Source organism: Hetaerina americana, unplaced genomic scaffold, assembly GCF_022747635.1.
Source record: "Hetaerina americana unplaced genomic scaffold, ioHetAmer1.1.p SCAF_65, whole genome shotgun sequence".
Lineage (NCBI taxonomy): Eukaryota > Metazoa > Arthropoda > Insecta > Odonata > Calopterygidae > Hetaerina > Hetaerina americana.
In genome coordinates, this window is record NW_027287261.1 from 885001 (window position 1) to 904229 (window position 19229).

At 33.8% G+C, this 19229-nt stretch overlaps 2 protein-coding genes across 2 annotated transcripts in view; one reads left to right on the forward strand and one right to left on the reverse strand.

The window, feature by feature from the left end:
• Positions 1-14969, reverse strand: part of YME1L (ATP-dependent zinc metalloprotease YME1L) — a 22118-nt gene extending 7149 nt beyond the window's left edge. Inside the window, exons 1-13 of the mRNA XM_071594629.1 lie at positions 14787-14969; positions 14299-14451; positions 10247-10517; positions 8759-8947; positions 8366-8545; positions 8170-8264; positions 6967-7057; positions 6347-6499; positions 5865-5997; positions 4318-4420; positions 3282-3510; positions 1406-1557; positions 170-316 (exon numbers count right to left, since the gene is read on the reverse strand). Coding sequence (XP_071450730.1) covers positions 170-316; positions 1406-1557; positions 3282-3510; positions 4318-4420; positions 5865-5997; positions 6347-6499; positions 6967-7057; positions 8170-8264; positions 8366-8545; positions 8759-8947; positions 10247-10517; positions 14299-14451; positions 14787-14816 — 1926 coding nt within the window. The 5' untranslated portion in view covers positions 14817-14969. The remainder of the gene's footprint in view (positions 1-169; positions 317-1405; positions 1558-3281; positions 3511-4317; positions 4421-5864; positions 5998-6346; positions 6500-6966; positions 7058-8169; positions 8265-8365; positions 8546-8758; positions 8948-10246; positions 10518-14298; positions 14452-14786) is intronic.
• A 229-nt stretch (positions 14970-15198) lies between these two features.
• Positions 15199-19229, forward strand: part of MED16 (mediator complex subunit 16) — a 34958-nt gene continuing 30927 nt past the window's right edge. The window contains exons 1-3 of the mRNA XM_071594626.1: positions 15199-15436; positions 15511-15657; positions 17661-17859. Coding sequence (XP_071450727.1) covers positions 15369-15436; positions 15511-15657; positions 17661-17859 — 414 coding nt within the window. The 5' untranslated portion in view covers positions 15199-15368. The remainder of the gene's footprint in view (positions 15437-15510; positions 15658-17660; positions 17860-19229) is intronic.

The following is a 19229-nucleotide window of genomic DNA, read 5'->3' on the forward strand; positions in this document are numbered from 1 at the left end:
ATGGATTACCTGAGCTATTCTCTTCCCAGTACTATTTAGTATTGAAGCCCCCACATGGAAGTGACATATTACTCAAAACAAGCGAAAATGCTTCAGGACCAAACAAAAATGAGAAAATGCTAATTTTAGCATACTTTCAACATTGATGAGGTAGGATTTACCCTCATACCTTGAGGTCACTAGAAGCTCCAGACGTAATTTTGTCAGGCCCAAATATAAGCTCCTCTGCTGCTCTGCCCCCCATCATTGTGTCCATCATAGCCAGTAATTGTGACTTTGTTACGTGATAACGTTCCTTTTCTGGTATGTAAGCAGTCTGTTAGGTTTTTGGAATTAGAAAAATTACATTAAATTATTAAACTTTAAACGAACCTTTAAAATATCAAATGTTAATAAATAACCAAATACCTTTTCTGACAAGTTGAACACCATAATGATAGAGAAAATGATTAAGACAAGAAAATTATATGAATTATTGTATTTATGCTAGAAATAAAATTCATTGATCACCATAGATTCTTTTGTACTTGAAATTTGAGACTAAATTAAGTTAGAATCAAGACAACATGCACCAGATTAGCCCCCCAGTGACTTCATTTTAATTTACAAAAATTGCACTGCAGAGAACTATTCATGTGGAACAACGTGGTCATCACCAAAACAGATGTATATTTTGAGGGCCTTCTGAAATCCTATGTATTAGATGGCTTGAAAAAGTTGGAGAAATATTTGGAAAATGTATTGAACTAAAAAGAGATTACGTCAAAAAATGAAAAAAATCTATCTGAAATAATTTGTTTTCCACTTTTTCCAAAGGACTCATTGAACGATCTGCCTATGATACATCGGGGAAGACACTTCTACAACCATTTACTGCAAGTCAATTGGGCCATTAAATCTTATCCATAGAAATAACTGAAAGCGACAAAGTACAAGAGAGTTCATTCTGTCTTGCATTGCTATACAATCAAAAGAGCCAATGAAAACTAATTACATCAGAGGGATTAAATGAGGTAATGATTGCACAGCTGCATGTTCACATGAACTTGGTCCTAGATCCTGCCAATGGAGATACTTAGGAGCCATCACTCAGTTCCATTGCTTACAGGCAACATTACAAACAAGAAGTTCTTGCAGCAGCTTAAAATTAAGGGAAAAATATAAAAATGGAGACTTTGACCAAAAATAGTTACAATTAGGTTATTCAGTTAGAAAAAAATGACAATGTCACTTAACAGTATGGTATTATTAGCCCCTTTAGATTAAATTTTGCTAATATTTTACATCAACAGAGCTACATAAAGATCTTACCAAACTTACAAAAGTATTTCATTCAGTTAGTACAGGCATTCACAGAAATTAATTAACCATAATTAAACATGCCTTCAAGTTTAAATCTACTTACATGTCCAAGAGAGGGCCCACGAGGGATAATGGTAACTTTGTGAAGTGGATGTGACTCTTTTGTGAAGTAAGCTACGATTGCATGACCACCTTCATGGTAGGCAGTGATTTGGTTGGCTTCTTCATCAGGGATACGGGATCGGCGCTCTGGACCTGTAAGACAGAAACATCAACATGAGGTCCACTGTTTACATTATTATTATGGGATTCTATCAGTTAAGGTGGGTTGTGGATGGACACAGCCAATACAACAGTACAACATGAAATTTACTTGCCTCTCCTAACAAAAAACACAACCTGACATCAGACACTACAGTAAGCTCCTCTTCAATTCTGTTTGCCTCTTTCCTCCCTTAATTTAATCCAAAATGCCAATTCTATTCCTTCTCGTGCCACATTTGACTTACATTCTCTCGTCAATCACAGTATTCAACATCCCATTGTCAAACAAAATGATCTGCATGAAACTTTCCTGCCTCCTTCAGATTTCTACCAACAATCCACTATCCTCCCCCAACACACCTAGCACTTACTCATGCATTTTCTTCCCATCCACTTCACCTCTTCCATCCTTCTCCACATCCAGATTTCGAAAACTTCCAACTTATGCCTATCATTTTGCTACATTGAGCATGATTCCACACTATACAAAATCACACTCCAGATTAAAGATTTGACAAGCCATTTCTTAACCTCCTTACTCAACATCCCCATCATCAATTCACTACTAGTGAAAGCCTCTTTGCCAAATGCAATTCTCCTTCTTATGTATCTACTACTTTGGCCATTTTGGTCCAGAACAATTTCGAGAAAGGTAATCTCTCCACCCGCTTTAGTTTTTGTCTTCCCATTTTAACATTTAGCTAAGCTTTCATCTTTATCGCAAACCACATCACCTTTGTTTTGTTTACATTCATTCTCATCTCATACCTATCACGTTGGTTTTCTAAGACAGTTTGTGTCAATAATCTTCATTCATTGGCGCTTGCATAATTTCATTATTTACTTGCACATTAATAAAAGCATTATCACCGTATTAACAAATAGTAAGTAATTTTTTGCTGGAATGATGACCACAAACAGGATACAACAACATCCATTGTTGCAGTAGAAATTATTTTTAGAGTATTTACAAGTTCAAAAAAGAGAAAATACAATTCTTAAGCTTTGCATTAATAGATTACTTTCTCAACTGATTCCAAGCCGTGATAGTAGCCAATGACAAACCATATGGCATTAAACAAGTGTAGTCACCAATATTGACCTTTCAAAAACCTAATACATCTAATTACGGTAGGGTATTGCATGCAATTGAAATCCAGCATTCCTAAAAATGTACGATTATTATAAATTATTTCTTGGTTGAACACCTTATACCTATAATAGAAAATACCCAGTGATATTATGATACCCTGAAAAGTCATAGGAATGACCTAATATGTGATTATTAAATTACTATTGGAAATATGAGAACTAGATACAGTGAGGGATTTTGTAAGGACTCCAGGTACTCATGATATTAAGGTTAAACTATATTTCATTCCTAATTTTCACCATAAATGTCAGTTTTTTTATGGCCAAGATTAATATTCTATTGTTCCCAAGTTTTTGTATGTTTTCACCATTTTTCATTTCCCTAGGTTGATAAAAATCCTGGGCTTACCTATTAATTCGGCTGAGTTATTTTTCTTGGTTGGTTTTTGTGTCTCGGAGGATTTTTCAGTAAACTTTCCTTATTGAACTAATTCATAATAAGGTAAATTAATGTGAAATGTTGTGAGTTGTTAGTGCACCAAAGTTTTTTATGTAACATGGCAGGCACAACTAAAAGAGCATGCATATTATTTCTCTATTAAGCAGTGAAAATGGTAACTTACCCATGAGAACTTTATCTCTTGCATTCTCAAGATGGTTCATACCAACAGAAGTAGCTCCATCCATGGCAGCTCTTAAGGCTGCTTGATTGACAACATTTTCCAGGTCAGCCCCAGTAAATCCAGTTGTGCCTCGAGCCAACAAAGAGACATCCACATCAGGACAAGTAATGACTTTTCCCAAATAAAGGGACAAAATCTCTTTGCGACCGGTGTAGTCTGGGGTCGGAACCTGGAGGAAATAAAGGCAAAAATTAATTATGGTAACACAGTGGATTATGTTAATAGTTAAGTAAGATAAAACAGGTAATAAGTATAATACTTTTTTTGATCACTTATTAGTAATGAGGACTCCCAATACTACAAATATGGCATATAACAAGAATCTCAATACAACGCACCAATGTCAAAGTGTAACAATTATTCATCATGACTGGGATTCAAACCCATATTCTTTGATGTCTGGCTGATTCTTTAGCAAGTTAAGCTAACAAGGCAATCCCTTATGCTATGAAATTTTAGAGAATTTAAAGGAACAAGATAATCAAAGCCATTGAGGGATCCCGGCATCTGGATACAAGTAAGAAATAGATAATGTGGCCCTGAAAATATTGCCTTAATAGCTCAGAACTCAAAGCTATCCAAATATTGATCAGCACCTTTCCCTCAACTACCATAGATAAATGGAACTTAACTGTATTCCATATTGTCTCACAAGACTTTTTGTTTTCATTTCTGGTAGGTAATTCTTTCTATTAATTTATTTATCATGAAATTATTCTTAATATTTTGTCCCCAAGATAAATATGAAATACACCTTTCTCTTTTAAAAATAAAAGATGAATTTTCGACTTTAAATCCAAGATGAGGGTAAAAAATAAACTTTACACTTCCACTGTAAAGATATAATATTTTATGACCATGGTTTTGATGCTGCGCATCATCATCAAATGTGATTCATCTTTATAGTGGAAGCGTGAAGTTTCTTTTTTACCCTCATCATTATTTCTCAACTCATATCCACAGGTGTATCTCTCACCTGAACTTCTACATCAAAACGGCCAGGGCGAAGAAGAGCTTTATCAAGGTCATCTCTTCGGTTTGTAGCCCCCAGGACAATTACACCCTCATTCTGATGAAATCTAAGTATATCATTGAAAAGAATCACTTAACATTATTAAAACTAAAAACAATTAAAATTATCAAGCATAAAATGTGAGAATTATCAATAGTTCTCTAATATACATTCTAACTTAAAATTTACGATTCTATTTAAATTACTCAATTTATTATATTTATATATAACATGTACCTGCCCATTACCATTACACAATGTATGAAACAACTCAGGGATATGACCAAGACAAACGAGGTGTGCAGGGAGAGATCATTACTGAGGAAACTATTAAGAAACTGTTAAGTCCCTGAAATAACCGAACACCTTGCTTATCCTGAAAGGGAATGGCATGAAGGAACCAGCCAGGACAACAAATTTACAAAAATTTCATTAGCAAGAACAGAAAATAATTTCACAACTTTATAACACAGCAACATATTTGGCTTTACCAAAAATGGCTAAAACTATATTTTTAGAACTTAATCTTTCAATATTTGTTCATAGTGAAACATTTAATATTTCATTAATTTAGGACAAAATTTCACTTAAGGATTCCCAAATGATCGCTTGTATTTTTAGGCATGATTTAAAAAATATTTTCTATACTCATAATGGAGAGAACTTTCAGCGAATTAAACATCAATTAAAAACATAAATGTATTTTTACCAAGATGATATACTTTTAAAGGTATTAGTGTTTTTGTTACAGATCTATATTTTCGCTCACTCTATCATTAAATACTACTACTATAAATAGTTCTAGCTGTTTTAGCAATAAAGAGAAATAGCAGTGACAACTGAAACATACATGACATTCAATTCAAATTTTTCAATTTTAAAGGTTTTCATTCCGCAATCATTATAGAGGAAGAGGAAATAACAGTTTCATTAATAAAATTTGCAAAAATAAACCATCTGGAACCCCCATTTTAGGGACTTTCTCCTCTTCAGTGGTTGACAGAAAGATAGCTGTTCTACAAAGATTGAAGTGATGGCGGAAAGATCTAATTTCATCGGGTGTGGAATTGGCCTGGTAATCACCCTAAGGCAAAGGGAAACCCACAAAACCTTCACCATACATAATACAACATGTATTTCATTTCTACTATTCAAGAGGCACTCAGTAGCCAAAAAGCTAATCAGTCAAATAATAAGATAAGATAAATGGTACCTATTTTTCAACAATTACCTGGGTTTTCTCATGAAAAAACAGGTCACACTTATATTATCGTTAGCTAAAAGCTCAATCATCCACCTACACAATTTGATAGTTCTTGTTCAATTGCCATCTATTGAAAGCTAATTACAACATTCTGATGCAAGAAAATAGTTCATAAGTAACTGGTAATATGCTTTGACTCATCCATAATACTTTAACTCAATGGATTTTTTGATGACTAAATGCAAATGTGTATGGTTGTGTTTCATCCAGGTATAAGTACATATATATATGTCATAAAAATATTTACCCATCCATTTCTGAGAGTAACTGATTGATGGTTTGGTTGGCATAAGGATGAAGGACTGAGTTGGTTCTCTTAGCTCCAACAGAGTCAATCTCATCTATGAAAATGACACATGGAGCACGGTCCTTTGCAGCCTCTGCAATAACACCACAACTTTATTATCAGAATACAAAACACTGCGGTCAGACACTGTTCAGCTTTTGCATTATTACCTCCTATACTTTAATAGTTTGAACGATAGAAGTACCAAAGTAGATATATCAATCAATATGTTAAAATAAATTAAGAATAATTACATATCTTGGCAATATACCAATTTGCCAACTCTTTTCTAAAATGATTTATGGTAATATAAATACCATGTGTCTAAACTATCATTAGTGTTATCATTATTGTAATAATGTAAATAGTGGATAGTAAACTTTAAAACATATATGAGAAGGTGGTAAAATCAATATAAAATTTATATTAATGGCATATCTTACTAAAAAGATCTCGAACTCTTCTTGCCCCTTGTCCGACCAAAATTTCATCGAACTCTGGGCCTGCAGCATGGAAAAAGGGAACGCCAGCTTCTCCAGCGACAGCTCTTGCCAACAATGTTTTCCCAGTCCCTGGTGGGCCAACCAGCAGCACACCTGAAAAAGGAACATTTGAAATTTTTTTAATCATAGGAAAAGGAATTTTCCAATTCAACTTAATGGAAAATACAACAAAAATGTTATATGCCAAATCAAAACCATATGTTTGACTAATAATATGAGTAGTACACAGCAACACCAATACTCTATTCTTGCCCTAGGCATCAATCTCTATTATTATTGTCCTAGATAATTGCCATCTAGGATTTGTACTCTAGGTACTAGCGCTAAAGAAGCAGTATCTAGTTTTCTTGCCCTAAGTACAGACCTCTGATAATTATATTTTATTTTTACCAGAAACAATGATGTTTTGTACATTTGTTTTTTTTTCAATACATAAAGGGTAACTTGACCGCCAAAGCTACTTTCAACAAGATAAACTAAAAGATGGCAGTATTAAAGTCACCATTGTAACAAAAATATGGAAGTAACCATTTACATTTAAGTATATTTGCATTAATTACCTTTAGGAAGTTTTCCTCCTAAGATAGAAAACTTGTCTGGATTTTTCAGAAATTCGACGACATCTTTTAGCTCTTGCTTTGCCTCATCTACCTGTATTAAATTAAAAGGTAAATCAGTAACATTAGGAGCAACTCATGCAAATATACAAAAATAATGAACATGATGGTTAAGTTAAATTGAGACAGGAAAATTAATTGTCCAAAAACTTTATTACATTTTAATTTACATAAAAATTTCCACTATCGGTAAATTTTTACAAAAAAGTTGTTTCAAGTACCTTGCAAGCTTAGCATCTGGAATTTCACTGCATTGAATATTAACTACATATGACCAAAATGTAATTCAATCATATAAGGGTCTTGGCAGGTAAGTGCCTGACAACTATTACTATGTACTAGGCATTGTACGGACTTTCTTGCATTTGCCCTTAAGTATTTCCTCTTTCAGTTCTTTGCATCATCTAACTGCCTTCATGATATCCAAAAAGCCTATTCTCTTCTTTCCATTTTATGAAATACTGCATGAAAGTGCACCAAGATAAGGAATTTTTGCTTTGACCTAGTTTTATGCAGCAGGCATGATGTTATGAAGGGCAAAGTTACATCATGTCAAAGGCTTTATTAAAATGCACAGAAAAATTTACATAATTCACAAACAGATATTGTTGATTAAGGCAAAAAATTTCTAATTTCACCCCATTCTCTCTTAAAAATTGACCAAGTTTTTACTTTTCACAATGGAAAAAGGGTTTTCAATGCGTTTGAAAATAAGTTTTTAAATATCTCTGGAAAAAAATCCCTAAAATTCCACAAATATGCCAACATTTTCTCTGATTTTTTTTCTTGGTCAGAAGCATTTCCCTGAGTTTTCCTGGATTCCATGCTTTACCCTGCCACTGGCCACCATGAGGACCTTGCTTGTCCTGGATTACCACCATTGGCAAAAATGTCTTGCTTTCTGTTCACTCATATATAATACAGTGAAACTTCAAACCTTTGTTTACTGACATTAAATTTCCATTATCCTTGAATTTAATACTTTTTACCGTCTGGCTAGCGTAAATCAATGGTTCGAAACCTCAAAGTTATGTTCCTAAAATCTGAGATATGCCTTTGACAGCTTCATGACTGAGCCAGACAATATTCCAACAGGACCAATAATTTAATTTATAGCAATATACATACAAGGTGAAAAATCCTTACCCCTTTAACATCTTCAAAAGTAACATGTATTTCTTCAGGATCCACCTCAACTTGGTTACCCAACTGAATTCGGAAAACTGACCCACTTGCACTTGCTGCAAAGATAATCAAGTACATGTGTTTTCAAAAGGCTTCATTATCACTTACTCCAATTGGAAACACTGTACAGCATACCATTGATTAATTTGGTGCTTACCCATAAAAGATATGAAAATGGCTAAAAATATAACGATAGTTAATAATTGCTGGATTACTTTCAGCCATTTCATAGTTCTTCCCGGAACTCTTTGGCCATCAGCAGCCAAATATCCCTCGGCAAAAGCAATTTTTAATTTTTGCTGATCTTCTGGACTTATGTTTGGATCCAGCATTAGTACTGAAATAAAAACATTTTAATACATTCAACCATAAAAATGTGAAAGTTTTTCTTTTTCTCAATATAACAGCGTTCGGAATAATTCAGATCTGTGATGCAAAATGTACTTCTACTCACTTCATATTTAACTTACAACTGAGGCGCTATTAAAAACATATTATATTTAACTAGAGAAGTACATATCACAGAAAAGATCAACAAATGAAACAATACCTTTGATTTTATCTGTCTGATCTGGAATGATTTCTGGTCGACCAGTAGTACTTGGAGAAAGGCGATGATCTTTGACAACAGGTTGTTGAATATGCAGCAGGTCACGAATACGAGTTAGTAGGGATGGGTTCCTAATTAATTCTGCTTGCATGCTTCTTACTGTCTTGAATCCTCTAACAGCTGGTATTTCTTTAATGAAAAGTTTAAATTACACAGTTTCACCCTGGTAATAGTACAAAATTAAGTCTTAGAATTTTTATTCTTGTCCCATTTATGAAGATTCATTCAATCAAAAACATTTCATATAAAAAGCCAGATACGTGAAAAATAAAAAAAAGATGTAATTCCACAGTGCTTTTGAAATTTTCAAATATGCAATAAACTGACTGAAAATGTACTAAGCAATGCATTTGAAATTTTCACATTTTTTATGCATACATTATTAAATTTACAGTTATAAAATGAAGAAATAAATTCAGACATATGGAATTTTAATACATTTACATGTCCCTTTTTGATGTGTGCCACTTATAACTTGAAATCCAGACTTCATTTAATGTCTCAAATAACTTTATAATAGGCATATATTAATAGCCATTGATTGAACACAAATTCAGTGAGAGAATTTATTCATCTATCAGTCTTTACTTTAAAATGAATTACTCCATGAATGGTTTGATTAGAATTAAACATTTAAAAGTGAGAAACACATGGCAGAAAAGTTGCAATTAAACAGTGTAATACAGGGTGCATAAAAGTTGCCTAACATGCATGCATAACTTTGCTCCCAGAGCAATAAAAATTCTTTATTCTATTTTATTTTAAAAAGTATTCAACGTAGAATTTCCTCGTTCAACATTTCAGAATCTGATAGGAAAGGATTGCCCGTTTTGATAAGATAGCTTATAATTCTAACCAAGTCTACTAATTATACATTTTTATTGAATTTTAGAATGGATACTCTTTAATTTTGGCAAACATCTCTTTAGTAGGATTTAAATAATATGCAATAAGTATTTTAAACACTTAAAGCAAACTTGACATATGCCTTGGCTACTTCCTAAAATGACTACATTAAAATTGATTAAAAAATGAGGGGAGACATACAATTTCAACTCATTAGATATGCCAAGCACTGCATATCGTTGCTGTTGTATTCTTACTTATGTATCACAACTTAATAAAAACAGCTATCAAATAATTAACTATGCATGACAAACTTGCAAAATCATCTTCATATTTTGGAATTACATAGAGGAAAGCAGTGTTTATAAATATGTAGTGAGAAAACCATGAAGGTATTATTTGTTCAATGAAGCACCTCATCCAAAAGTTTTCATTTTCTATAATCTATTTAGTGTTGTAGTATTCAGTATGTAGTATTCAGACTCACATTGAATAGTATAAGAAAATAATACTGTTTCTCTAAAATCAAGTGCCTCAAGTTAGAGCCTTGTCCAACAAGAGTTAGATGAGGAAATGCCTTACCAAATGTTAAAGACCTAGAAGATAGGAGATTATTAAAATAGTTGTGCAGTCTTGGAGGTGGTGATGGACTAAGACTTCTGTACATTCCTTGTACACCTTCTCTTTTATCTTCATCGAAGGTCCCACGGGATGCATAGGAAATGGGCCAAGGGGTTCTAACTGGTATGCCATCTTTAAGTACATTATACTTTTTATTCTGAGGAAAAGGTATCCTTAGATTCAAGTAACGCGGCAAATCTTGCAGAGGTGACTCTGCAAAGTTCTTGAGGGCCTATTATAAAAAAAATAAAATTTGACATATATTTTGATTGCCACTATCTTGATCCTATAATTAATCTATAGACTATTATTGGTAATATAATAACCCATGATGGCTATATTAATTATGGGTTGTTGACCCAATAGAGTTAAAATGTCGATCGTGTGAAGCTGATCAACTAAAACTATTACACTCTGCCATGGCCTTCTCAAACATTTCTTACCATTGAATTTACAATATTTCCTCCTTTAGCTTCAAATTCTTTCTCTCCATCTTCATCCAAACAAAAACATTAAATAACAATGAATTCCTTTGGATGCTCCATGTATTACCTCTTATTATAACCAATAACAACCCACTGCTTCTAACAATCCCCTCCAACCACTTTTTCTGTCTTAAGCAAGTTGCCCCACATCCAAATTTCTTCACCTGATTTACACTCTCTCTGGCAAAATTTCCCCATTCCTACAAATCCAATGAAAGCCTCCAACCTTTATGCACCACCTTTTCTCAAATACCAGGCGTTATAAAAAAGTTATTTCAAGGAATAAACTCTAATAAAACAACAGCAACATGCAGAATATCACTATGCACTAGGTAAATATTAAAATTGATAATACACCAGTACAAGTATATAAAATACGCAAGGATCAATAACACAGTTAAGTGATGAAAAAACACTATACACCAGGCCAAGAAAAAAATATACATATATTGGTTGCAGAAATCACTTAAATATTACCAATTTTCTAAGTTTTCAATGCAGTAAGGGAAATTTAAATTTAGCTAGAACTATAAAAAATCAATCGTTTATTTTAATGATCTTTTGCATTAGTCCCATGAAAGTCAACTGCTAGAAGTTAAATATTTCTGTAAGGGTAGTAAGAATATGCATTAAAACCGATCAATTCAAGGACAGGTGAACACTCGCAACAGAATTTATAAGTTATAAAAGAAACAGGGCCATTGGAAGATCTTCTATTAGATAAAATTGCCTGCTCAAGGAATGGAAGATGTGGAGCTATTGGCTGTTAAAGAAATAATCTCAAGGAAGAAGATCCTAAGGCCAATAAAAATTTTTATTGGCCTTAGGATCTTCTTCCTTGAGATTATTTGCTCAAGGAATGGAAGGAAAATGAAGTAGTTGACCTCTGCCTTGTAAATAACTCATTTACAATAAGGGAACTTAAGAAAATTATTTTGGACACATCAAATAGAGTAGAATCAATCTTATAGTAGGGCACCAGTCAACAACTAAAATATTAATTTGCTCTAATAAATATAGCATTAAAATTATGACAAGCTCTCAAGGCATCATATAAAATGCAACAATTTTTGAAGCATAAAAACCATTTGCCCAGTCAAGGTGAATTATTTTTACACTTTGAAAATTGCTGCCTTGTAATGTGCATTAGCTGATGACTGTCAAAATTTACTGTTGTGACATCCCTCAGTGTCTCTTTGAATCACACGAAATGTAATCTCGGTGTACCTTTACAGAGAATTCATTATCACAAAATACTATGCTCCATATCAAGTCATCACCAATTTTTTCTTTAAGTCTTTGCTCAGAGACTGGTGCTATTTTACTCCTTGAAGTCTTTTTCCCAGATTCTTCTCCTGACCGCCCCACTTCTAAACCAATTTTTGGCCAAAATGCTGCCCATACCCTTGACTTGTTCTATCTACTCTTATTAATAATAAGACATTACATTGAAGACGATTACATACAGCCAAGCCCTAGATGGGAGAAAATCCACCTAGACAGGAATCAAACCCGTGACCTCTGGGTTGGAAGGCAAGGACGTTACCCTGCCACCACCGGGGCCGGCCTGATTAATGGAATCAGGGAAACTACAATACGATAACCAAGCAGGCCCACCACATGAATAATTTTGAGGTCTTTGATGCATATCCTTTGGTTGCAATTAACCATGGAATCACTTACAAATGCATGAGTGACCGTAGAGACTGTAGATATAAGATAAGAAGGAAGTAATAAAGGGCAAGCAAGAGGATGTTCATATGCTATATTGTACATGATAGTTGTTAGTCACGACCAAAACTTCCCTTTAGATTTATTACATTTGATAGATTGAGTTTTCCAGCCATCTGGTTTCTTGAGGTCAGAGGTGGATGAAAAGGATTTATGCCTAAATTATTCATGTAGAAATTGCTGTGTTGTTCCTTGGTTGATTAGCAGATTGGTGAGATAATTCACCAGATGGTTCTAACTACTCCATTTTCAAAAAGGAGATTTTGGCTTACAATGCTATTCCGAATGTTTTAGTTCGTATTTGTCCTCTCAAATGTAATTTTAGGATAGTTTTTTTCCTGTAATGCCTGTTTTATAAGTCTGGGGCAGTATCAGCTTTCTTATGCCCAGGTAGATCATTTAAACGAAGACATGAGTAAAAGTGAAGACGATCTCCTGTGAGAACTTCACATACAAAATTCATTCAAGAGGCAATAAAGATAACAGAATATTCATAAAATTAAAATATGGAAGACAGATAAATATTCTGTGTACAAAATATAATACAAAAATTCTGTATCACAACTTCTGAACTGAGGACAACAGCAGATGGCTGTATCAAAACTATAACTATTAAATGATGAAACAAGTGGAAAGGAAATAGAATCATACATCTCTTCAAAATTTTGGGCCAATCAAGTAATGAAATGTATAACACACTATTTGCAAGAACTATGTCTATATGAGTTCAGGAATTGTTTGGTTTTATTTTGGGTTGACTTACTTCATTCAACATGAATATTACGAAAAATATCTATGGAGTACAAATTCTGTACGAAAAATTAGCCTTATGCATTAAGAGGTTCACTGAATACATGCAGCTGCTGTACACTAGGAAAATAATCACAAAGTTCTCACATCAAAATGGCAAGATCAATGACCCATGGTCGGCTTGGAAATAATTAATTTAACTTAATAGTTATATAAAATGAAGGAGAGTTGCTCGTTATCATAAGTTCAAACAATCCCTTCTGATTCATGCATATACAGCTATAGCTAAGGGAACACTTTCACTGCTTTTTTAAATATATTTGTGCTGTCCAATGCAGGCTTTCTGCTGCCATTATTGTTACACTGCAGAGTATGTTCATAATGTTGGGCAGTTCGGTGCATGTGTATTTTTATCAAGTAGGTAATCATAATCAATGAGATATTGCTTAGACTCTTGAAATGATAATCAGCCTAAGATTACTAATGCAATTACTAGAGTCTGTTATTTCAATGCTCTAATAGGTATCTTACAAAATTAAATCAATTACGGGAGCCAACACAAGCCATGGCCACACTATTTTAAGGAATTAATCACCCCTATTTTAAAGTAATGCCTTGGGTAATTGTTTTTTCTTATAAACGTATAGATTTTAATAAGAATGGAACACAATAAAAAACATTCCCTTTACCAAAGAGGGAGGAGGAAGAATACCACCTAACCCAAAAGAATAATTCATATGTGATACAATGTGATGCAACAAAATGACATATAATTATAATGTGATGAAACAAAAGATTACACTGAACATTATTCTCTATGAACAACTATAAGCACTTTAAATAGGTATAATAAATAGAAATTCAATCAAAATTGATAATAAGAAGCATAACATATGAATAATGCCTTTGACAATGGTATTTGACACTTAAACGACCACACTTGATAAATAGCCACCGCTCATAGGATTCATACTAAGGTATAAAACGTTTTAATATTTTAAATATTGGAGGTAATGATACAATAATAGAAAAATATGAAATAATTACCTCATTAAAACTCTCTGCACACAATATTTTCACGACACCATTGCTAACTTCCTGACGGCTCTTTTGCAGCCGCTTTTGGCTGCGGCTAACAGCTATGGGTGCAGTTCTTCTAGGACTAGCAATTGAAGTAAATTGGGAAAGGTGAAACAGCACCTGTAGGAGAACCGATTACACTACTAATGACATTTCCATTTGCCTATTGAAGTAATGAGATAAGCAATTGCGTCATTTGTGGATGCTCAAGCCCTACAAAAATGACTCACTACTGGTGAGACAAATAGAAGGCCGTTGGATATGCAATAAGATGACCTGATTGGCAACTTTGCAAAAAAAACCCAAAGATGATCATAGCATGAAATCTCACAAATTAACGAACAAACGCTAGCACCCAATGATTTTGCTTGAATTAGTCCACCATCATTCATCAACGACAAAATAAATTCTTGTATTCCGCAAAGATACGCAAATTCAGTGATTACGTGACTTACCTGGTTGTTCGTTTGATTCAAGGAGAACATGGATTAAACTTATAACTTAAAACATATATTTTGCAGAAGTTTTGGTCTAAAAATATAAGCTGCTCCTGGTTAGAAAAACATTACATACAGCTATCATGTAGTTTGTTATTGAACAGAAACTCTTTTATGAAGACCCTAAGTTTCCTTCAAGAAAATTTAGAAATTGCGCTCCAAGATTTGCTTTTGTTTTAGTGTTGATAATATAACACAATTATTATATTTTAGGTGAGTAATATTTTATAAATATTATAAATCTGGCACAATTAAAGTTTCTCCTTTAAAATGAGACAAGCATTTCTCAATATGAAAAGGACACTTTAGAAAAGGCTATTTTTTGCTATATGCTTGTCATTGAACTTTTTAACACGCTAATCGAGCTACATTTGTCAGGTTTGTCATCACAACACAAGCAGAACAAGCGCCCTGGGTAAGGTATAGTTGATCCGGTTGATGCCTTGGAAGTTTGATACGAAGAGGGTTAAGAGGGGTCCGGGAGGAAGAACAGCAATGTAAAGTATTTATCAGCATAGGAGGGGCCCCTAAAAATTAGCGATGGACCTCCTCTATTCAACATTCAGAAAGTTGAAAACAAGCAACAAGGCAGTTCAGGGTTCTGACTGGTACGTAGGAAGAGTCAGTTTTTCGTTAATGACACTAATAGAAGCGTTATAATTGAACTTATTTTCCTCATTAGCTTGTTGGAAGGTAATACACTCTGTGCCGTGTCTTGCCGAAATATTATTGCCTTTACGTCAACTACTGAGTTGGAAGATCAGACTGGGAAAACATGGGGATCTCATGTTTATGTTTGTGATCTGAATACACCTTGGAATAGTTGGAGGTAAGTACGACAGAAACTTAAAAAAATTGAAGTAAATGTAGACAAATTCAAGTATATTGTATAACATATATGTATGTTGTTAGAAGTTTCGAATTGACCCCACCAAGAATTCGTGTGTATGTTACTTAGTATGTAAGTTCACTGTTCCCGAATTTTTCCTCTGCCAAGTATCTCATGAATCTGATAAGGAAAGGATCCTTGTTGGAATTAGAATAGAAGATGGGTGGATCCTTCATATTCCCAAAAAAATATCCAGTTAATATTTCTATTAGAGTGGCAGCTCTTCCAACAAATTCTGTTTTCTCTGGTAAAAATTTGTCCTAATTGTGTTTCACTGCCTGGTAGCTACATTCACAATAAGTTTGCACCAGTAATAAAATTATGTTAAAGGAAATGAAATACCAAGTAAAATTTTCTTTTTATTTACACAATAAAATGGAACTCAACAAAGTCATGATGTAATAAGAATATGTGCTGCATAAATTGATTCTAGACATGCCCATAATTTACAATTTCGAATTCACATCAATAAGAAAAGGTTTGTTCGAGTTAGTTAGGTGTGTTAGGTATGAGAATACATTCCAAATAGAATAAAATCAAGGTGCAGGCTAAGAATTAAAAAATGCATAAATCACACCTGGAGTACAATTTTACTAACTAATATACTCATAATTATAAATATATCGAGTTTTCCTTTTCTTCCGCCAGCATCTTAGTGTAAACCCTAATACCTCGTACAGAAACTGCCTTCTGGCTTCAATTGCAATGTTTTGTCTCGTATAAACGTAATGGCATTCTTTATATATCTTAATTGTGATGTTTGTGTACATATTTTATCATGGACTCATTCAGGTAATATCTTTCTTTTTCCTTATCAATTTAATGTATGAGCACAAGGGTGTTGAAAGCTTTCCCTTGTTGTACCCTTAAGAAATGTACAACGTTTAATATTTCTGCCCTCGTTGTTCTCCTGTCACAGCTTAATATTATTCTCATAACACTCGTTTTTAGTTTCTATAACTTTATAGTATCGTCACCTTCTATTTATTGGTTTGCAATAATGTTGATGAAATTAGTCAAAGGGAATAACTGTATTATACATAAGTTTTGACAATTGGAATAGACCTCTACCTGTTCTTTTGAGTGCCTACTTCTATTATGTATGCTATTTTGTCCAAATGTCATTGATCTGGTCATTTAAGTATAAATCCTAGCAAATATTGTACGTCATTTTGAAATTGTATCACCTCAGAATCCAACCATGCCTGCACTCCACTTCAAAAATACTTTTCCCCTTCTTGGAGGGGTTTGTTAATGATATGCATGCAGATTTTTCTATGTTTAAATTTAACTTCTTTGTTTTTAACCACTTTTCCAAATTGTTTAGCCTTAAAACTGAAGGTTATCTATTGAAATTTCTTTTCAAGAATTGGTGTTATGCTGTTTAAACACTTGCATATTATAAGCACATTTTTTCCCCTCATCTCATAATTTTGCTATGTAACATCCGGGGACACCATGGTATGGGATTACTGGCCTGATTTCGCTAGGTTATCCCAATTAAGAGTATTTATTGAGTGTGCTGGGGACTTCAAAGCTTGTGGATGCATATCTTGTCATGGCCATTAATGAGATGTTGGCACATGTATGCTCAAGTTGACATTTTCAATTGGTAAAAATACATTAACTGCCTAAGTACCTCATTAGCAAATATAATGCTTACTTGACCTCCCCCTTAGCCTTCCTGGGAAATGATATTCTAAGGCAATTGACCTCCCTTGTAACCTCCCTCTTTACTGCGTTCTGGACTTCTACTCTTGGACTGGCAATAAAAATGTTGGGTTGGGAAAACACTCAAAAATATATTAATCATGTGGGGACATAGAAACTTAGAAGAGTAAGGGAATTGTATAAGTTGCTTTATATATTATTGAAATTTGCATGTGCAATCTCTCCTACCCTCAGCGCTTGAAATTGATTCATTTTATATTTTTCATCATTAGGGTTTTATCAAATGAAGTTGGAGTTACAGTTTTAGCTTGGGATCAGCCTGGCCTGAAACTCTTGATTGCTGATTCTGGAGGAACTGTTCAAATATGGACATTAAGGGAGCACGTGCTAAATGAGTGGACATGCATTGGCCAAGCAACTTTTACTGGAGAACATATACTTGGTGCTGCATTTTTCCACAATGGAAAGAAAGTGAGTGTTAAGTGCTAAATGGAAAATGGTGAATTATTTATATGATTTGTGCATTAAATATTTTGGCTGTGAAAATTTTCTCCGTTGTTAAATACACCATGAGAACTTAATTATATGATGCAATGATATGGCTGTCAATAAATACGTCAGTTATTCAAAGAGAAACCCTCTTTGTTGGCATTTACATTGTTTTTGTTTATCATCATTGGTAATATACTCATTGAATTTTAAATTAACTTAATCCTCCTCTGTGTTGTCACTTGTGATGCTAAGTTTATATGTATCTTCTTCTTATCTCACTCTTCCCAATAATTAGGATTCATTAATTGAAACTAGGAATTGAGACTTATTAATTTCAAGCACTCCATATAGTGGAATATTGCATCAATTCGATGATTATTTAGAGTTGGACCCCATACATTTGGGGTTTATTTATTAGTTATTTCACATTAATCCGAAAGTAGCACTTTGGCTATTACATGGGACTTTTAACAATGATATTACAATTACACAAGGAAACAATTATGAACCCCCAAGCCCTACATGAAGATTTCTTGGGTCTCCATTGGATCAGGGGTTCCATATTGGCCCACTTTTCGATGCCGAATTGTGCTCAAGTTAGATGAGAATGATGCATGAGTCGGACATTAAAACGTCAGCCAATATGGAACCCCTGACCCGGTGGAAGACCCGAGAAAACTTCATGTAGCAAATATGCTGGGAAAGCACTAGATCTTACCTCACCCAAGCCCTAGATGGAGAAAAAGCCACCTAGGCAGGAATTGAACCCACAACCTCTGCGTTGGCAGGCATGAACATTACGCTGCTGCCACCAGGGCCGGCAGGTTAATGTCCTTGCCTTTAATTCTGTTGTTGTTGACAGCTCATTTGTTTTACTGAGTGGTATAAGATGTCCATGTTTTTACTCAAAACTGTCATATGTTGCTACAGTATCTAATGTTCACTTGATAAGGATTTCCCAAAAATAGTATAGCAAACTGAACTGTTTGAAATAACATTACTTTCATGGGCCAATATAAACCTAACTACAGACTCCATATAGCCATTGCTGTGTTCACTGATTGATTGGCCACTGTGTGCTATGAATTAGTATGCATACCCATTAATTCATTTTTGTACACACTTATAGATTAGATGACTATTCCTATATTCCTCCCTCTTCAATGATATTTCTTTCATTCCAAGATGCCTCATTTTTTTCACCCATCTTTCTATCCTTGTCCTATGTAATTATCTTTATTCTTCCTCTTCCATAATTTTGTTATAAATAATAATGAATTCTTATTATGAACTTAAGTCCTGGCTAATGATTTGATATTAAGGTTTCAATTATTTTTAATTTTAATTAT